At 46.7% G+C, this 18,930-nt stretch overlaps 1 protein-coding gene across 1 annotated transcript in view; it reads right to left on the bottom strand.

The window, feature by feature from the left end:
• EGLN1 (egl-9 family hypoxia inducible factor 1) overlaps positions 1 to 12,059 on the bottom strand; it is a 37,964-nt gene extending 25,905 nt beyond the window's left edge. Inside the window, exon 1 of the mRNA XM_068399898.1 lies at positions 10,947 to 12,059. Coding sequence (XP_068255999.1) covers positions 10,947 to 11,867 — 921 coding nt within the window. The 5' untranslated portion in view covers positions 11,868 to 12,059. The remainder of the gene's footprint in view (positions 1 to 10,946) is intronic.
• Between the last annotated feature and the right edge of the window lie 6,871 nt (positions 12,060 to 18,930).

Here is an 18,930-nt window from a genome sequence, read left to right as displayed (position 1 = left end):
AAAACAGGCAACACAGGAGAAAAGAGTGAAGAGGCAGCAGCACAGACTGTAGTACAAGTGATCACCCAGATGACCAAAAGGGATCCAAGCCAGGAATATTTCAAACTGTTACATTACTTACATGTCTGACCACAATGTTCCTTTAAGAAGCAAATGACCACTAGTAGGAAGACAGACTTCTGGTCACTTCACTCAGAGATGCAATAAGCAGGACTTACTACTGACTGTGCCATTGCTGGAAAAAAAACTGTTTTAAGAGATTGCAAAAAGTGGCTTGTTTTGTATCTCCTCCACTCCAAACTGCAGTATTTTTTTTCCACAGGAGGGCTGAGGTTGGCAGGCACCTCTGGAGATCATCTGGTCCAGCCCCCTGCTCAGAGCTGGGTCACCCACAGCAGATGGAGTGACCAACAGTCAGGTTTCTGAAATCTCCAAGGATGGAGACTCCACCACCTCTCTTTCAACCTGCTTCTCCATTTGATCACCCTCACAGCAGAAAAAGCCATTTCTTACGTTTAAATTGAATTTCTTGCATTTCAGCGTGCCCACTGCCTTGTCACTGGACACCGCCGAGAAGAGCCTGGCTCCCTCTTCTTCACTCCCCCCATCAGGTATCTGTACACACTGGTACGGTCCCCCCGTGCCTTCTCCTCTCCAGCATAAACAGCCCCAGCTCTTTCAGCCTCTTCCCATGACTGAAAAAGCAAATCCACTATTATGAAGAGTACTACTGACCAGCTGATGCTCTGTCACACAGGGGCTAAAGGAGACACAAATAAGGTTAAGCCAAACAGAGGTACGATTAGCCAACATCTATTTCACTGGGCATCATATAATATGCCAGCTGAAATTGAGTCAGTTTAAGATGACCTTATCAACTGGCCGCAGTTTCCTTTCTCACAGCAGCAAGGCTGCGTGCCAGCTGCCTGGACAACAATGCAGCAACCGCTGGAACTGGAACGGCCCAATGCCTTCAGCCCAGCACAGACCACACGCTGTTTGAATACAGCAGAAGCTGTTGAGGGAGCTTGGCATCCACGGCAAGGGTTAGCTGCTTGAACAGATGCTTCACAGGACAGAAAGCAGCAAAGAGAAAGATACGTTATTAACCAACCAACTATAAACTGCTTTGGAAGCCTTTCACATGTTGCATCCCCGGACTTTTTCACAGTGCAGAGAACTTAAACATATGAGGACTTCTGCCACAAAATTAGCATGGACTAAGTTTTTGATCTGTAGCAATTTAAATCCCGCATTATCACAACAGTCAGGTTAGTCTATTACTGTAACTTTTGGTTTAATTTGACAAGTAACTTCAGGATTGTTCCAACTATATAGCTGCAGCCTTCTAAACTACAGAAGCAGGAAGGTAACAGACTGTGGCACACCAGAAGGTCAGCAAGCCACAGCAAGAATATGCCCAGCAGAGACCCCTACAGCTTCTGCTACTTCACCAAGAATTTTGAGCTAAGCAGAACAAAGTGATGTGAATTGACAATACAAGCTCCTCCTGTAAACAGATTTAAAATATCTTTATATGAAAAAAAGAAAACCCAAACCAAGCAAATACATATAAACGCCTCAAGTCTTCAGCCAGTTCATAGCATTTTAAAACTTCTTACAGTCGTCTGACAACCAGCGCAACAATCCCTACACCCTGTCAGGACCAAAAGGGAGAACAGCTTCCTGAACTCCCTCACTGTGCTCACCTTTGTATAGTTTTCAACATAATGCTTGTTTTTGCTGAAACAAGACAAGGCAGTCTCAGGCTCTGCTCTCACAGCAGCATGCTGGGGCCACATAGCAGCACCTCCTCAAAGCTGTATGTCATTTGTACAGTCTGGAATGCCTCCATGGTCAAACTATGTGCTCTGAGCTGGTCTGACCCTAAACTACTGTGTAAAATTTATCCTCGGGTATAAAATAGTCTTTTTTGTTAGGCCCCATTAAGTACCCTACAGGTATGGCCTTCATCTTTTCGTTAGAGCACTATGCACACAACATATACATAACTGCCCTACCTTCACACACAACGTCCATATAGACGTGCAGGCACACACGTTTCTACCCGATTCCTATTTATAACATTATATGCTAACAAAAATACTCTCAAGTAGTTTTAAGCTAAATACCAAAGAACAAGAAAGCCTTCAAGTGTAAGCAGCTGTTACACGCATAAAAGCATTGCTCTATTTTTGACAGACACTGCCCTGGAACAGCGAGTGAATTTGTTTTCGACCTGAAGCTTTGGACTGCCACTTAGTAGCTAATTCTGGCACAAGCCTGCACTGAAAATATGCTTTATCAGCTATCGTTAGCCAACAATCTTCAGAAACTAGAAGGAGTTTACAAAGATTTAACAAGCACCAAAAGACTTTTTCAAAGACCAGCACTAGTCCTCCTTTTGAAGGTCTAGGTAGTAAGTCACAAATGTGGAAGACAGAAAGGGTATCATAAATAACGATTACTCCAGTAGTAGTTGCAAAGTCAAACAACTTTACTGTTCTGTTCACTGAAAATACTGCTTTCAAAATATTATTTCCTTATTGCAGTGTAAAAACATGCCAATGATTAAAGATCTTGTATGTATATATTTCAAGTAAGTTTATTGGCAAAAAACATTTGCACAGTCCTTCCAATTGTCTACAGTCACTCCCTTACTGTAAAGTAACAAAATACAGCAGCAAAAGAGAGCCTCACAAGCATCCCATACATACAGGTACATACATTCTAGCACTCAGTACATGACAATGTGGTAGCAACTAGAAAGACAGCATTTTGCAAAATTCCAATAGCAACCTAGCCTGTTCAAGCCAAAAGCTGTCAAGATATTAACCAGAACCGTCTAAACACCACAACTGAATTACAAACATCATGAATGCAAGTAAATATAATGAAAGAGAATAATATGCTGCCTACTTATTTGCAGGAAATAGCTGGCAACCTATTCAGAAATTAAGCATCATCTAGAAAAAGGGAAAACATCTCTCAAACGCCCAGTCAAGGTTACTGATACAACTAACCCAGAGATTTGAGAACTGCTGTTCAGACAGTCCTATGACTTGGCAGGACACCACTTCCAAGGAATTTCAGTCCAAGAGGCCACCGGCAAGGGAAGACAGCTCTTCCTCTCAAGCTGTACAGCTATGATGAGAAGCACCCCGCATGATTTTTGGGCGTTATTGAATCAAGCCCATTCTGCACAGGAGACAAAGCATAGTACATCGAAGCAACAACATGGTCAGAAAAATCACTGATACCTCTGACAGGAAAAAAAGAAATTAATGACCCACAGTGTAGTGAAATCACTGATGTGCACAAACCACAAGGCTATGGGTTCCTAATCTCCAGAACAGCAACAACTCGAAAACTAACTGCAGTTGCACAGTCAAAAACGACTATGAAAAAGCAAGCAACAAACCAACCCAGAATTTCATAGAGCTATCCTAATGCACCGGGGAACAGAGAAGGAACAAGACAAGAAAAGTGAAATAGTACTGAAATTGCCCATTTCAGACAGAGCCCCTGACGCAGAATTAGTGCTGGACACGGCACAATGGGATGTGGCTGAGCAGGGACCTTCTTTACCAACGGCAGCCAGCAGCAAACAGGAGCAAGCTGCAGCACAGTGTTCATCGCAGAGGATGCCAGTCCAGCTCTGTCTTGAAACAGAGAAACCAAGAATGTATTTGGGGCTAATAAAACTCTAGAATGGATAGGGACAGCCAATAAGCATAGAAATCTAGCTAGTAGGTTGGTTTTGAAGCTGGGGGTGAAGGGGGTGCAGAGATGGGGGAAAAATCAGTTTTCATTTGGAGAAAATAGTTTTATTTCCCTGTGCATGTTACAGGGGATCATGTGGTGGGTAGACCAGCAAAGCTTCTGTGTAAAACTGTCACAAGGAAGATGCTTGGAGGACAGAAGAATGCACTTCTGATGGCAAGAATGGAGTCTCACACTGAACATGAAATAACAAAGAAAACAAAGGTTAAGAAAGAAAAAAAAAAAATACATAGCCAGCAAAGATTTCTTACACTGTGTTCAAATTTTCATGGGCAAATTTTGGGATAATCAGCCCCTAAAAGTTAAACTAAGGCTGCAGTTTGGCAAACACTTTAAGCTGGCATAAATTTGCATTGCTGCTGAAAGAAAGTCTCACCATCTGCCAGTCCCCTGTGCCAGCACAAACATCCGAACACTGAACCAGAAGCACTTCTTTTGCCAGTTTACTTTTCAGATGGATCAGTTCCCCAAACCAGTTCACAGGATGGCCATGTAAATACTTGTGCTGGCAAAGAAGAGTGACTACTTCTCTGGTAGCACCAGCTGAAAGTGTTCTTTGAACTACAGCCTAAGACAGAGGGGTTATGGAGAAGTTCCCAGCAGTCACAGGCAGCGCTCCTCACCCTCAGACATTCTATATTCATAACACACTTCAAAGTCACAATCACCACACAGTTACCCCTCAGAAACTAGTACATCTTTATAACTTTCTCTAGTAGAAGAACCTGCCAGAATCTCATCAACGCTCAGGTTTTCACTTTCACTGGCCATAAACAAGTGTCTTTTCTGGATGATGTGCTTCTCGATCAAAAGATCGTTTGCATTTGAGACAACAAACAGCCTTTTGATCATCTGTTCCATTCGGGATACAAAATGCTTGTACATGAGGAACAAGAAATGAAACTGTACTCATCGCATGTCAGGGCTCTACCCCAACAGGGATACAAGAACCGTGGGCTGCTGAGTATCCATGAATCACCATAGAGTCCTTGTCTAGAAGAAAACACCATCGCCAACAGAAACATCGCTGTCAGGAAAAGAATCAATAAGGATAAGCATTGGTCATATCCTATATCAAGGTCAAGCAACTCAAGTGAATATTGGGAGAGAGTCAGACCTAGCCACACTTTGCCACAACTCAGTGACAAATTCAAACCCATATGGTCATCCATTAGGAACCAATTAGATCAGTAAGTGACAGTGAAATAAATCCCCAGAATTATACAGAGGGATCTCTGTAACCAGGCATGCCACAAGCAAATCAAGGGGAAGCCCCCCAGTTTACAGACATTCCTCAGCCTGGATCCTCTGATCAGAGTGGGACTCACCCGACCTGCAGCAGAGCCCCTTACCCATCTTTGTGCTTGCTTTCCTTCTACCGGCGTTTTGCCACCGTCATCACTTTCCAGTACCTGCTTGGTTGCTGAGTTCTTATTCTCTACCTTCTATTTTCATCTGTCTTCTTGTTGCTGCACACGCTCACGGTTATATTTTGCAGAATAAAATACAGCAGAAATAACATCCAGAATTCTTGATCGGGTCTCCTGTATGCTATTTTAAATAGCATCTGCAAAACTCAGGCTTAACCTACCCTCCTCCCATGTTCCCTCTGTCCCCTCTCAGTGCTACACCTCTGCTGACAGCTTCAGCTCTATCAGCTGATTACTGCTTCTTAGTTACATTTCTCCTTCCTTGGTAACATTAATCCAACATGTTTGTAGGAAAGCTGCAAAATAAATAAATGGCCAGAGCAGAGAGACTTGTCTTTTCAGTTTACAGAAAAGCTAACAGCAGGGTATGAGAAATCCACTCACTCTTAGACGACTGTTTTCTAAAGGAGCATTACTAACCTCAAAAGAAGCTAATTTAATAGGGCACAGTCAGACTAGTCTGAATCCAGAACCCACTAGGTCTTCAGAAAACTTCAGGATGCTCTAGCACACAACATCATATTGAAAACTGATGAGCATCCAGGGAATGAGAAGCAGCAGCTAAAGTACTTACAATCAGGTCAGTTTATTTTGAGATTGGAGGTGGGGAGATAGTAAGAGATGAGCTATTAGTTAATTCAGCAATTTCAAGAAAAAGCAGAAAAGCAAGCTTACACAATGTGTAGCCAATAAAGCAAATTTTTAAGTAACCGGTGGCTGAGAAGCAGTGGGTGCCACCAGCCTACCGGTAGAGACAGGAGAGCATTAAAATGCAACAATTTGAACTGTAGGTCTTCTGACAGGTTACAAGGAGTGGAAACAAAGCAAAAATTAAATGGATGTAACAGGGACTGTCAAACTGTCTATTCAGTCTCCTACCAATAAAAGGCAGGGGGTAGAGTTAGGAGATGGGTGGTGCTGGGTGTGATGAGAGCAGAAGCAGGAACAGCAGATAGATCAGGTGTCTGTTCATACGGTGATTACTCGCAAGCCAGTCCACAACTGGGATGTCCCAACATTATTGCAATACCAGTAAACGATGCAAACTTCGGATTTATATGAAGTTTTAGATGTTCAGCAGAGTCCACAATAGGGGAAAGAGAAACCTAGCAAAAAAATCATAAAGCTGCCCCCTCCCTTAACCCCTTCTTAGCCTCTGTGTGAGGAAGGAGAAAAAACCTTCCCACCTGGGTGAGATTCGGGAGGATTTCATTCCCTGACTTTGATGAGCAGGTTTATACCTCCACTGGCTAAGACAGGACAGGCAGGAAACAGAAATATATGCACGTACAAGTGTGGTAACTGATAACAGAAAGGCAAAAAAAAAGATAATTAATATTATGGGAAGAGAGAGAAGAAAAATGTAGAAAGTAACAGGAAGTAGGAGAAAGAGAAAAGAAGGAAGCAGGGTCTGGAAAGAAAGAGAACAAAAGCAAGGAATGCAGTGAGTCAGGACTTCTGAGATGAGTAAATAGTTAGCCATTCTCTTATACCTGCTGCTGTACTGCTCACACACCTCAAAGGCAGTTGGCTAGTTTATAGCTACTGCTATACAGATTACTTTCCAGCCTGTAAGGTATCTACTGATGGCCAGGTCTAAGCAGAACCACATCAGTTTAAGTAGATCAATTCTAGGTAGCCCAGTTATTCTAGAGAAAACCCCTAACAGCGTCTTTCAAATGTAAAATCTCAGGTTTCTCACACTTAACATTTTACCTTATTTCATGTCCTCCTTTACCTTAAGAGACTTGCCCTGGTGAATGTAAATCAGTTTAAAACAGATTCTGTTAAAACAATGTAGCTTTTTCCCCTGACAGATAGCTTTACAGGCTAAGAGATGCAGGGTGTACATCTCAAGACTCACTTATCCCTTTTTCATGCACTGCTTCTAGACACTTTGTAGAAGTGATGGTAAGTTCAATGCCAACAGCAACAGGTATACAAGTTAAGCCTTAACTAAATTTGAAGTGATAATCTAGGTATCATCTCTTCCATTTTATCTACAGCTTTTTTGCCCAATAGCAAAAACAATTAGCCTTGATCAACAGCATCATCAAAACCTTTCATCAATAATCCATTCACTTCTGTAAAAGTACCTAGCTGCTAGTTAAAGCACAGAGAATGAAACTCTAAGATTTTATAGGTATATTTAGTTAACAAAACATTTTTGAAAGCTCAGGAATAGAAAGAGCGCACTGTGGAACAGATTTATTTATGATTCATCCTCTCTAATAGGATATGCTTGTTTACAGAGCTTGAACTAGATCTGGTAAAGGTTAAAGATTCAATAAAAGCTCCTGTGACTCCTGTGACATAATGTCAACCCTTGCACAACATTCAAAAACAAAGCCAGTTTTCTAAGAAGACACTGCAGTGAACCCAGCAACAATATTTTAAACAACTGGCTGCAAGTGGTTTGGGGTTTTTTGCTTATTTTTCATTTAAAAGTTTAATTAAAAGAATTAAAGTTAGGCTTAAAAAAAAAACCAAAACAACACACCTTTAGAACTGTTAATACAAAATTGCCTTCTCTTCAAAGCTACAACATGGCACATCTGATTTCTCAGGAAATGTCTTTTCAAGGAAACACAAACTCCTAGCCTTCCCCACCCCAGATTTCCTCAGCACAGCTACATCCCTGACATTTATGAGCACAGTTCAATTCTAGCAGGTATGGCACCTCATGTAACAGGGGACCAAACTGCAATCATTTAATACCATGCCAGTCCACCACCGTGGCCAGCTAGCACTGGTAGTATTTTAGAGAGGGCAGGGGGATCCCCAAGGGCTGGAAATCTTTTGCTGGTTCAGATGCTGGGGAATTACAAGTCTCACCAGTGATGCTGCAAATTGGTTTATTTAGCACCTTCAGTAAAATCGTACACTGAGTTCTCCACACACCAACTATGCAAACCACAGTATGCAACATACACATACAGGAGTAGTAAAATTATTCTGTAAGAGCTCTGTCAGTCACTGTGTGCTACACTTCCATGCATTTTGGTCCTATTACTTGAAATGAAACCATTAAGAATAAATATTACATGTGGATCGTTCCTTTTAAAAAAATCTTTGCTGTGAATGCAAATCCAACATACCCATCCAGATCTGAAAGCAGACTGTATTTGACTAAATGAACTCAGCAGCTGTCACCACACAAAGTGCACTAACAGAAAAGCTCCAGAGCATCCTGGTGCAGCTATTACAGTACCTCCACTGCACACCCATCTATACTGCCAAGTATAAAAAGCGTACCGGGACTCCGGCAGCAACACAATCAAACCTCAACTCAGAAAAAGCAGGGCCAAGAAGTGAAGGAAAAATTACTTTAGATAACCAAGAGTTGTCTCTGTGTTTATTTTACATCCTCCCTTTCCTTCTCTCAATAGCCAGGAGCCCTGAAGGGATGTACAGAAGAAGTTTCCACTGCTGGACTGCTCCCCCTGCCACAGCCCTTCAACTCAGCTTACTCTGGCATTAATGGCAGAGGAAAGGTGCAGTTCTCCATAGACCCAAAAGAAGAGAGAAGGTGAAAGTCTCATCACTCCTATCCCTGCTGACTTTACAAATAAGCATTCCCAAACACTGACAAACCTCACGTTTCAACAGATCAAACTTGTCCACTGACTCGTCCATCTCTTCTCACCAACTGCTTCTGTTTATTCAACTCAGGTGAATCTGTGAGAGTGACTGACAGTTTTAATTCTGCTCTTGCTGAAACTTTACAGAACTGAGCTTTCCTACAGCACTACAAGCACTGACTTTTGTGGGGAGACAAGCAAGGGAAGGTGAGAAGACAGAAAGTCATGCATTTGTGTACCACCAAGGCATAAAGCACCGCACCTTCACTGATCTGATCCCTGCACCGGTTCTGAACCCACAAATACAGAGGAATTTCAGCAGTGACTGAAAAACAAGTGGGGCTAAACAATCTTCATTGCTTTGCTGTTGCTCCACAAAAGCATACAGCACGAAGAGGTTTTTGTCTATCTTTCACAATCACCAAAATATCAGTTACTACTTAGAAACATAAGATACAGTAGTCCAGGAATTGCATGTTCAGGATTAACAATTCCAAAAATCCTTTTCTAAAGCCCTGTCACGTATTATTTATAGAAGCATATCGCTGCACATAAAAAGAGAAGCGGTATTCCTCTTTGCTGCATAAAATTGAAACCCAGCAAAGCCACTGATATTTTTAGAGTGCAAGTTTGAAGCACTGGGGCCTTCAAGAGATTTAGGACTGTCTGAAAGATAAATTAGCTTAGAAAACTCCAAGCTAACAGGGATCTAGGAGGAATCTAGACCATGTTCCCTTTAAAAAGTTTTAGCACAGTACCGGTTCAACTAAAGGTATGCAAAGACCGCATTTCAAAAAAACCGAAAAACTCCCACCCATTTTTCTTTATCACGGGAGTTTCCTGTGCCCCAAACAAATCCAAGGCTGTTTTTTGCCTTCCAGTTTCTCCCCTCCTCCCTCCCGCAGCTTCCTACCAGCTGAGATTCTGCAGCTGCAGCAACAACAGTCTGCCTGTGACAGTGCAACCACCACGGCGAGATGGTTCCCACCAATTCACTAGCGTCCTTATGTTTTAAGAGAGGTAGCAAATCATAAATGGGCTTCCCCCCCTTTTTTTTTTAAACTGAAAAGACACTGATGAATATTCATTACTAGTCCTTTACCAACGGCGTGAATTTTATTTAAAGGACTGGAAGGGAATTGCAAATCAGGCTAATAAAATGGGAGATTTTGACTCAGTTCTCTGGTCTCAAAATACAGCTAAAGAGTACTATCTTTTGCAGAAAAGAGACTTGATAGTAAAAAAAACAAAACAAAACGCCAAACCTCACCCCAGAGCCACCGTGCTCCTCCCGGCTGTGACTCTGCTGCCCACTGTAGCACCAAGTGCCGGAGGGCCGCGCTGCAGCTCACCGGTTCACGGTGCCACGGGGACACTCGCCCACCGATGCCGGCCTCCTAGCCGCATTTTTTAAGTCCAGCACTTGTCAGGCCGCGTTCTGAGCCAGGACTTACCAAAACCCGACCCTTGCATGCGAGCCTGCAAACGTTACGCACGGAATTTTTCACACTACCGAGCAAGCGCCGCTCCCGGTAAGGTGCGCGGTGCTGTCCGGCCGAGAAGGCCTCACAGTCGGTGCCCAGCACACGCTACCCGCCGTTTTCAGGAGCCAAGGAGCATATCCCTTTCGTTTTTTTCGGGAGACCACGGCAGAACTTGCATTTCAGTATTCATCGCCTAGCGGATAAGCTTCCAGGTCCAGTTTTTAACAAAAGGCAAGGATATAAGTGAGATCGCTTTCCTTTTCCCTGCTCCGGAAAAGCGAAGCGGCAAACAAACCCTTTCACACCTTCTCGGTGGAGAGCAATACCCGGGCTCTCACCACCGACAACACCCACCCGCTCGCCCGTCCGCCGCCGAGGCTGCGGCCAGCCCGGCCCGGGCCTGCGGCGGGGGCTGAGGGTCCCCAGGACGCGGCTCCGGGCACACACACGCACGCCCGCCCGCACACACACAGGGACGTGCGCACACGCACGCACGCACACACACACACGGACGTGCGCACACGCACACACACACACCCGCAGACAGGCGCACACGTGCGCGCACACACGCCCCTGCCCGGGGAAGCGCCGGCTCCGCCGCCCCGCTCCTGACCCCCCCCACCCCGGCTGCAGGGGGCAGCACCGGGGGTCCCGGCTCCCGCACTCACTTTCGTCCTGCCGTTGATTTTGTAGTTGCCCAGCTTGCCGTTGCAGTGTCGGATGAGATCGTCCATGCTGTTCATGAGGAGCCGGATGGTCTGGCAGCCCGGCTCCTTGCCCTCCACCCAGGTGATCTTGTCGCCGCGGATGTCCTTGGAGGAGTCGCTCTTCTGGCTGACGAGCTGCCCGTCGGTGAAGCGGCCGGTGTGGTGGAGGGCCCGCACCTCCTCGGCCACCAGCCCGCCCAGCTCCTTGCCGAGGAAGTCGTCCACCACGCAGATGCCGTGCTTGTTCATGCAGGGCACGATGTACTCCAGAGCCAGCCGCTGCGGCACCAGCGACTTCGTCTGCCCGTTGGGGCGCAGCGCGGCCCCGCCGGGCCCTGCCTGCCCGCCGCCCGGGTACAGGTTCGACTTGTCCCGGTACAGCAGCACCGCCTCCCCAGAGGGTGACGGGGACTGGGCCGCGGCCAGGGCTTCCGCCTCACCGCCGGCGGCTGCGGCGGCGACGTGGTTGTTGGGCAGCGGAGCGGCCTCGGTGGGGGCCTCCGGGGGCGGCGGCGCTGCGCCCTTCCCGGCCGCTGCCCCGGCCGCGGCCCCCTCCGCCGCCCGGCTGCCGCCTCCCGCCGCGGCTCCGGCGCTGTGGGCGCGGGTCGGCAGGGGGTGCCCGCCGCGGGGCTCGGCAGCGCCCCCTGCTGCGGCCGCCGCCGCCGTGCCTCCGCCGCGGCAGATGAGCTTGTGCTTCTTCCAGTCCTGGCGCTGGTGCTCCTTGCTGCAGTAGAAGGAGCTGCGGCAGCGCCCGCACCGCAGCAGGTTCTCCATCTTTCCGCACAGCTCGCAGTACTGTCGGTCCCGCTCGCTGCTGCTGCTGCCGCCGCTGCTGCTCTCGCCGCCACCCTGGCTGGCCCCGCCGCCGCTGTCATTCGCCATGGCGCTGGTGGTGCAGCCGCAGCCCCGCTCCACCGCCGAGGGGTTATGTAAGGAGGCGGGCGGGTGCGGCGCTAACGCGGGCCCCCGCCCGGCCGCGCGGGGAGGGAGCGCTCACTGCATCATGGCCGCCCGGCTCCGCGGCGGCCCCCCCCTCCGCCTCCGCCAGCCCGCGGCCTCCTTCGGGGCGGCCGGGCGCGGGGTTGCCGCGGGGGCCCGCGCCGCCCTCACTGCGCCGCTAACGCCGCTAGCGCCGCCTCATCGCCGCCTCGCCGGCGGCGGCACGGCCGAGGGGGAGAGCGGCGGCGGGGGGCAGCCGGCTGGCGCGGTGGGGAGGCTGCCTTCCGCTCCCCGCCGGCCTCTCTGCCCACTGCGCGGGCCGGCGCGGCCGCCGCCTCTCCCCGCCGCACCTCCGCCGCTGTGTCGGGGCGAGGAGGAGGCGCCACTCTCCCGGCCCGCTTTGCACGTACGCCACTTCCAGCCCGCCGGCGGCGCCGGCGCGTCAGCCGGGCGGGGCCGCGCCGCCAGGCGGGCGGGGCCGGGCCGGGGCAGGCCGCGCCGCGCTGCGCGGAGGGGCCGATCGGCACCAAAGCACAGCCACAGTCGCAGGGCTTAGCCCCGGCGCCGAGAGCACCGACAGTCTTCGGGCCGTGGCCGAGCGGCCTCGGGAGGGCGGGCGGAAGCGGCCTTCCGAGGAGCGCGGCCTCCCCGGCCCCCTCCGCCGCGGAAGCACGCCGCCAGCGACGGGGGGAACGCTGCTGGGGGGGGGCGGTGTGTGACACCGGTCTGGCTGCCCGGGACACCCCCGCTGTCCCCGGGCGGGAGGTGGGTCGCTAATCCGTGGGTGCCCTTGTCTCTGTCCCCCCTGTGGTGAGCTCTCCCGCTGCCCCTCTGGGTTGAGCGGAGCAGTGGGAGCCCGCCGCAGGTGGGGCGGCGGCCCCGAGGAGCTGGAGGGGCACCAGGCTGACATGGCAGCCCGGCGCTGTGGCTTTGAGTGACAGGGACGGTGGTTGTGGCACCTGGCCACAGCGGAGGGCCAGGTTTTGTTGCTCCCGTAGGCCCTAAAATATCCCCGCCAGGGAACTGTCAGCACAGGATGTGCACCGGCTGCCTCATAAATAAGCTGTGGCTTGGGTCCCACCTAACTCCGTGGTAATGATCGGCGGTAATGAAGGCCGGAGTCAGACTGGTTAAAAAAGCAAAAGCAAAAAGCACGAGTAGGTGATGTGGGTGCTATAACGAGGGGGGCCCAGGAGTTGGGGCCAGTGCTGTGATCAACATGGCAAAAACCCTGACAGGAAAAAGGAAGCTGGTTTGGCAGAGCAGCGGCGGTGGAGGGACGAAGGTCCCGACACAGTCACGTCGGCTGTCAGAAGCCACGTGAGGACCTGGACTGCTCTGAGGTGATGTGTAAGCTCTGATCGATCTGGCTTAACCATGCCTTTGCCTCCTTGTGGTAGACGTTAGGGAAGTGGAGCGTATTCTGAAGTTTCCTGCGATACAGCCCAACATGGTGGTCAGTGCCTCAGAGCCTCGTGGTAAGCTGGAGCAAGGACTCCTCCCCGGCTGGGTTTTTCCTGCCCACCCCCTCGGAGAACCGTTTGGTGAACAGACAGCAAGTGTTCGCTCAGTGGGCTGGGCTGGGCTGGTGAGAGGCAGCCCATGCAGTTGGTGTGCACTGCCTGTAAATGAAGCAAATCCATTTTAAAATCCAAGAAGTGTCAAATACATGAGTCAATATACGGATCTGGAGGTAGAAAGGTGAAATGAATCCTCTGGTGGGTAACCCATAGGCTGCTACAGGCTTTTGTGTGATTTTTGATAAATCAGTTTTTCTTTGCCACTGTAGAAGAGTAATAGCAATGCTTTTGCTCTTCGCAGGCTGTTGTGAGACTTAAGACTGTAATATACTTGTATTATAGTGAGATGTCTTTACGTACGCAATTAAAATGGTTTGGTTCTTATCATTTCTTTATATAGAGCTGGATTTAAAATTAACTGATATAGCAATAGGACTTGGAGGAATGTTAGGCACTGCGTGTACTACGTGAAGGATGTAAAAGGAGAAATGAAGTGTGCCAAGGCTACAAACGCCTGGGGTACATACACAGAAAATGAGAAGGAAAAACAGGGTGAATTATTAGAAAGGAGTACTGAGAGGACAAGGTCATGAAAGCCCAAACGGTGAGATTTCAAGGTGAATGTGATCAGCAAGCTCCAAGGCTGAATCAAAAAAAAAAAAAGCTGAATGAACTGGAAAAGCTGGGAACTAAAACCAGACAGAGTTGCAGATTAGTAGTTTCTTTGTTCATTACTCTTAAAGGGAGGAAAATACAGTGGTAGAGCCAGAAGGAAGTGGGTTAAAAACAAGCTTTAAGTCCAGAGCATAAAGTGGACAGATTTTGAATCTAGGTTTAATGAGGGTTGTTCTTTAACTACAGCTATATGAGCTATGTCAGAAATACTAGGCTAGGCATTCCTCTAGCTTGTTTTAAACAGAGATTAATGCAACTGAATTCCTTGGACTTGCAGCATTGTTAAACTGGACTAAATGAGAAGAGAGTCAAGGCTGTTATTTTGAAAAACTTTAGAAATCCAAACAATGACGTTCTGCCAGAAAGAAACTGAAGAGTTAAAGACCTTTTGCATTTGTTGCGTACTCCTTCAGCAAACATAATGGAGATGAAAGTCACAGACTCAAAACTCAGTAGTCCAACTACGAAACAAATAAGGACCAAGGTACAAATATGGAGCCTGGCTAAAACCTAATGATAGTTATTAATTCGTGGGCTAATTTGGCTTCAAAAGTCTTTTGTTCTTTCCCTCTCTTTCCCACACATCTTTTGGGATGTAATTAAAGGTCTTGGTCTTAGTATTTACATTTGTTCACGTGCTGAGCTCCTTCAGGTTGTCTTGACATACTGTTCCTCAGTGTGGTCAACAGAAGTACCAAGTTCAACAAAATCCACCTTCGGGTATATGAAGCATTTGCCATATTTTATGATTACAGCACTTCACCAGTGGCACAAAACAATTTAATGAAGGTTGTTGTCCAGTGACAAAGCTGCAGAAAAGAGTAGTAGTGGTAAGGAAACTCTGGAAGACAATGAGTATTTATATTACAATGGTGTCTACAACATGCTAGAAATGTTTTCCAAGCATATAAAGACTCTATTCATTGCCAAAGAGCTTGTTCCTTAAAAGACAGCCTTAGGACAAAGCACGACGAAAAGCAACATATGGTATAAAAGCAAAATGACCAACATGATGGTTGCCAAAACTGAGGGGGAAGGGACTTCCTCCTCTTTCTTTTCTTCTGGTTGCTCTTCACTTGCCCCCTAATGTGGCATTTCCAAGATAGCGAATTTCTTGCCTGTGACAGTGAATGTTGGAAAAGAACTTGACTGGTGAGTAGGTAATGATAAGACATACTGCTTTTCAGAGAATGCAGATGAAAAGTCTTCAAAGTAATACCAGTCATGATGAAGATGTTGTGGGATAAACTTAATGCAAGGTCATAGTTTTTTGTCACCACTTAGATATGGATCAGATATGTTTATTAGAAATGCAAAAAAAAATAAAAAAGGGTTGGTCAATGAATAACTTTTCTGTTTTCAATAAGTAGTAATAATAGGTGCATTTATACCATGCTTTATATATTTTGATACTACAGCAGTAAGGTTGTATAAGCAACCGAAAAAGAATCTTCGAAGCCCAGGGAGAGGGCGGAATGCAGAATAACAAGATTAGAGAAGTTTTATGCATAGAGCAAAATCGGCTTAGAAATAAAAGTATAAATAAAAAGTAATCTCATCTTCAGATAGTTTTGCTGTCACAGGAAAAAAGTCCCTGGGACTCTAGGATGAGTTTTTCACTGCTGCCAGGAGGCCACTTGGAAGCTACACAGATGCTCTTGAGGTTGGTGGTAGTATAAGGCATCAGTTCAGACAGACGTGTGTCCATGACAGCATCACGATTCAAGTTCAGAACTTGGGGCTTGTGGCATTTACTCTCTTCCTCCCCAGACCACTCCACCGTGTTCTTCAGCCTGACTGCTCTTATTCCACTTAAACCATTATTCACTGATCTCAACAGTGGTATTTTTCAAGCTTTCTTTTCATAGTAGCAAGTGAACTGTAACAGGTTTGCAGCTTTTCCAAATAAAACTAGAGAACTGTTTGTCTGAGTTGGGTTCTCCGTTAAACTCACTTCGTTTCTAATCAGGACAAACTGTACAAAGTACATCCACAAGGCTATGCAAGTGCTCCTTTGTTGAATGCATGCTCTTTTCCTGAGGTACACCAAGGGTTAGCGTGGTTTATTCATCTCCCAGATACCTCCCCTGCCCCCTGTTTCTGCAAAGCGAGGAAAGGGTCGCCCGTTAGAGGTGGTCAGGAAGGTGTAGGGTTATTGACCAGCTCTGCTAGTGCCCACTGTTACGGAGGAGCACAAGACCGCACGGTCCCGCCAAGTCACTCTGTGGCCAGCACAAGCTAAGGGGTCTCAGCAATTTTAAAGATGGAGGCTTCAGCTCTCTGATAACGCCAAGAGCTTGATACTCTCCTGTCACAGTATGAAGTGGCACACAGCCCTTGGGACAATGGACAATCAGGCTCAGAGCCCTGAAAATAATCCGCAGTACCCTGCACCACCTCCCATCCTGCTTAGTGCTTGTTGGTGCCATTGCAGAGTTTCCCTAAAAGTTTTTGCTGAAATTTAAGTAACAGAATGATTTGGTTGTTTATCACTGAATATCACAATGATGTAACGTTTGAAGGAAAACCCTTCCATTATAATCTGAGATTATAAGAGTTGGGCTAAATTATAAGGAGAAGTATTCTCAATTACTTTGTGTAAACTTGTGTTTAGTATTGTGTTTAATATTGCGAGATTCCTCCAGGCTCTTCAACTAAAATTATTTTTGCTGTCCCTGAATCTGTCTGAAATTATAAGTGTTTGCTTCTCTGGGAATATAGCCTATTTTTATTACACCAAAAATATGGTTAGAGTTGATCCAGAGAGATTTATACATATTAAAATATTTGACTACTTTAATAATTTTATTCATATTTAAAGAAAAATTAATTACGCTAGTGAAGTACAAGACAATGTCCTTTTTTTTTTTTTAACTGAAAATGCTGCTACCAGATGACTATATCTGTAAAGCTATGGAAATGCAGCAGACCTTAGAAAATGCTCAAGACTGACTCATTTCAGTTTTGTCCTCATTTTAAACTTTGTACCATGGAAAGTTCAAAAGCTTTTTCCACATTGTTTGTGAGGTTTCTCCAGAGGGAGTATTTCTGGCTTTGGTTAGAAAAGAACTCCCTGCCTTGCTAAAGATTGACAATTATGTACATTTTTGGCCTTTAACTTAAGCAAGCCAGCAGGCCCTCAGGGTGCTTGAAGTCCAGTTATGGACAGAAAGTTACTTTTAAAGAACATTTTTAAAACACTGTGAAATCCACACACTGATACAGCCATAAGCTGTTGGGGGGGGTGGGGGGAAGATTCCTGTTTTGTCTGTATATAGGTCAAATTTATCTGAACTGCTCTGGAAGATTTTCTCTGTTTCGGTGCAGATAAGTCTTACTGCATGAGAAGAAGGGACTACAATGTAAAGAAAGTCTCTCCAGCACTTTGTAGGGCCACAATCATAACATGACCTTTTCACTCTGCATCTGATGTGTGCTTCCTGCCCCTGTGTCATCATGATTCAGCATCGTGACATGCTGAAAGATCATCAAGGTGGAAACAATGCCGAGCAGTGTTAGGATCATGTGGCCTGCTGTTATTATTTTGCACGTACCTGATTTATTGCACATCATATTTTCTCTTTCCTTGTCTTTCAGCTGCCAGGCACGTAGTTCTCACTTCTGCCAGCGCCTGGCCTTTTATTCAGAAAAGAGAACAGGGATGCCCTGGGGTGTGGGCAAGAAGGACGGTTTGCTCTGTGCCCCTTGGTTTGGGAAGCTTGAGAGCGCCTCAGTTCATGCATTTCAATATATCCTGCTATTTATTGAGTCTCTGCTTTTTTTTCCTGATTCCCTAGAAACTATTACCGAGAACTCAAGAGAGGAACTCAAGAACTGTTCCTGAAGCCATAAAGATGTATTTGTTAAAAGACTGGACGTTTTATCTTTGGGTGAAGATGCAGTTTCTTTTCCCTTTCTCCATCTGGCTAAGCACAATTTCTGATATACTAAATTCTTTTTCTTATTGAGGCAGTTGTACCGGTAAGAGAGATTCTAAGAAAACAGCAAGCTTAAAACATTTGCTGCTATGAAAGGAGAAACCTGTCTCTGTAATTTAAGAGAGGAAGGAAAAGATAATAGTGAGGGAGTTTTTGAGCTGATAAGACTGACGAGGTGTTATTCCTCAATAAGACTAAGGGGTTTGGTTTTTTTTTTGATGAGGCACCTTCTCAAGAAGAATGGGGGCAGGCTTAATTTTTGTTTGTTTTCCAAGTGAACAATGATGTCCTCCCCCTTTTCTTGAACAATGGGGATACGATACTATAGCTCATGTTTTGTTAAACTATTAAGATAGCACGTCTGTCCTGAAGAGCTCACCTTTGCCAGGGCTGGCTACAGACACGCACATGCACACAAGCATTCTGACCTTCAACCCTGAAGAGCCATCACAATCTAGATGGACTCAGTACAGCTCAGTACCGTGTTCTCCTGCACTCCCCATTCCCCCTTCTGTCAGGACAGTGCCTGTGTGTTCCTGCGCGCCCCCCGATGCATATCAGGATGCAATGCCCTGTTGCTCTCCTGCCATTGCCCCCCTCAGTGTCTTCTCCATCCCAAGGGCTTTTTGATGCCTTTTCTTGCATTTCTGTCCTTCCCGAAGACATGGGCTTTTACTCCATGCCCTTCTGTTTGCCTTCAGTGCTCCTCTTGTGCCCTTCTGCAACGCCTTCTTTGCTCATGGTACATTAAGTCATGGTGTTGAGTTGCTGCCCACCAGAAGGGGTGGTTCTACTCCCTCCAGCAGCAAGCTCTGTAGCACCATGCTTGTCAAGCCCTTTGGTGAGTCAGTTCAAGAGCATAGTTTTCTGTTG

The sequence above is a fragment of the Nyctibius grandis genome, chromosome 1 (assembly GCF_013368605.1).
Source record: "Nyctibius grandis isolate bNycGra1 chromosome 1, bNycGra1.pri, whole genome shotgun sequence".
In the NCBI taxonomy this organism is placed as follows: Eukaryota; Metazoa; Chordata; class Aves; order Nyctibiiformes; family Nyctibiidae; genus Nyctibius; species Nyctibius grandis.
The sequence above is the reverse complement of the archived record's forward strand: the minus strand, read 5'-3'. Positions and strand labels throughout refer to the sequence as shown.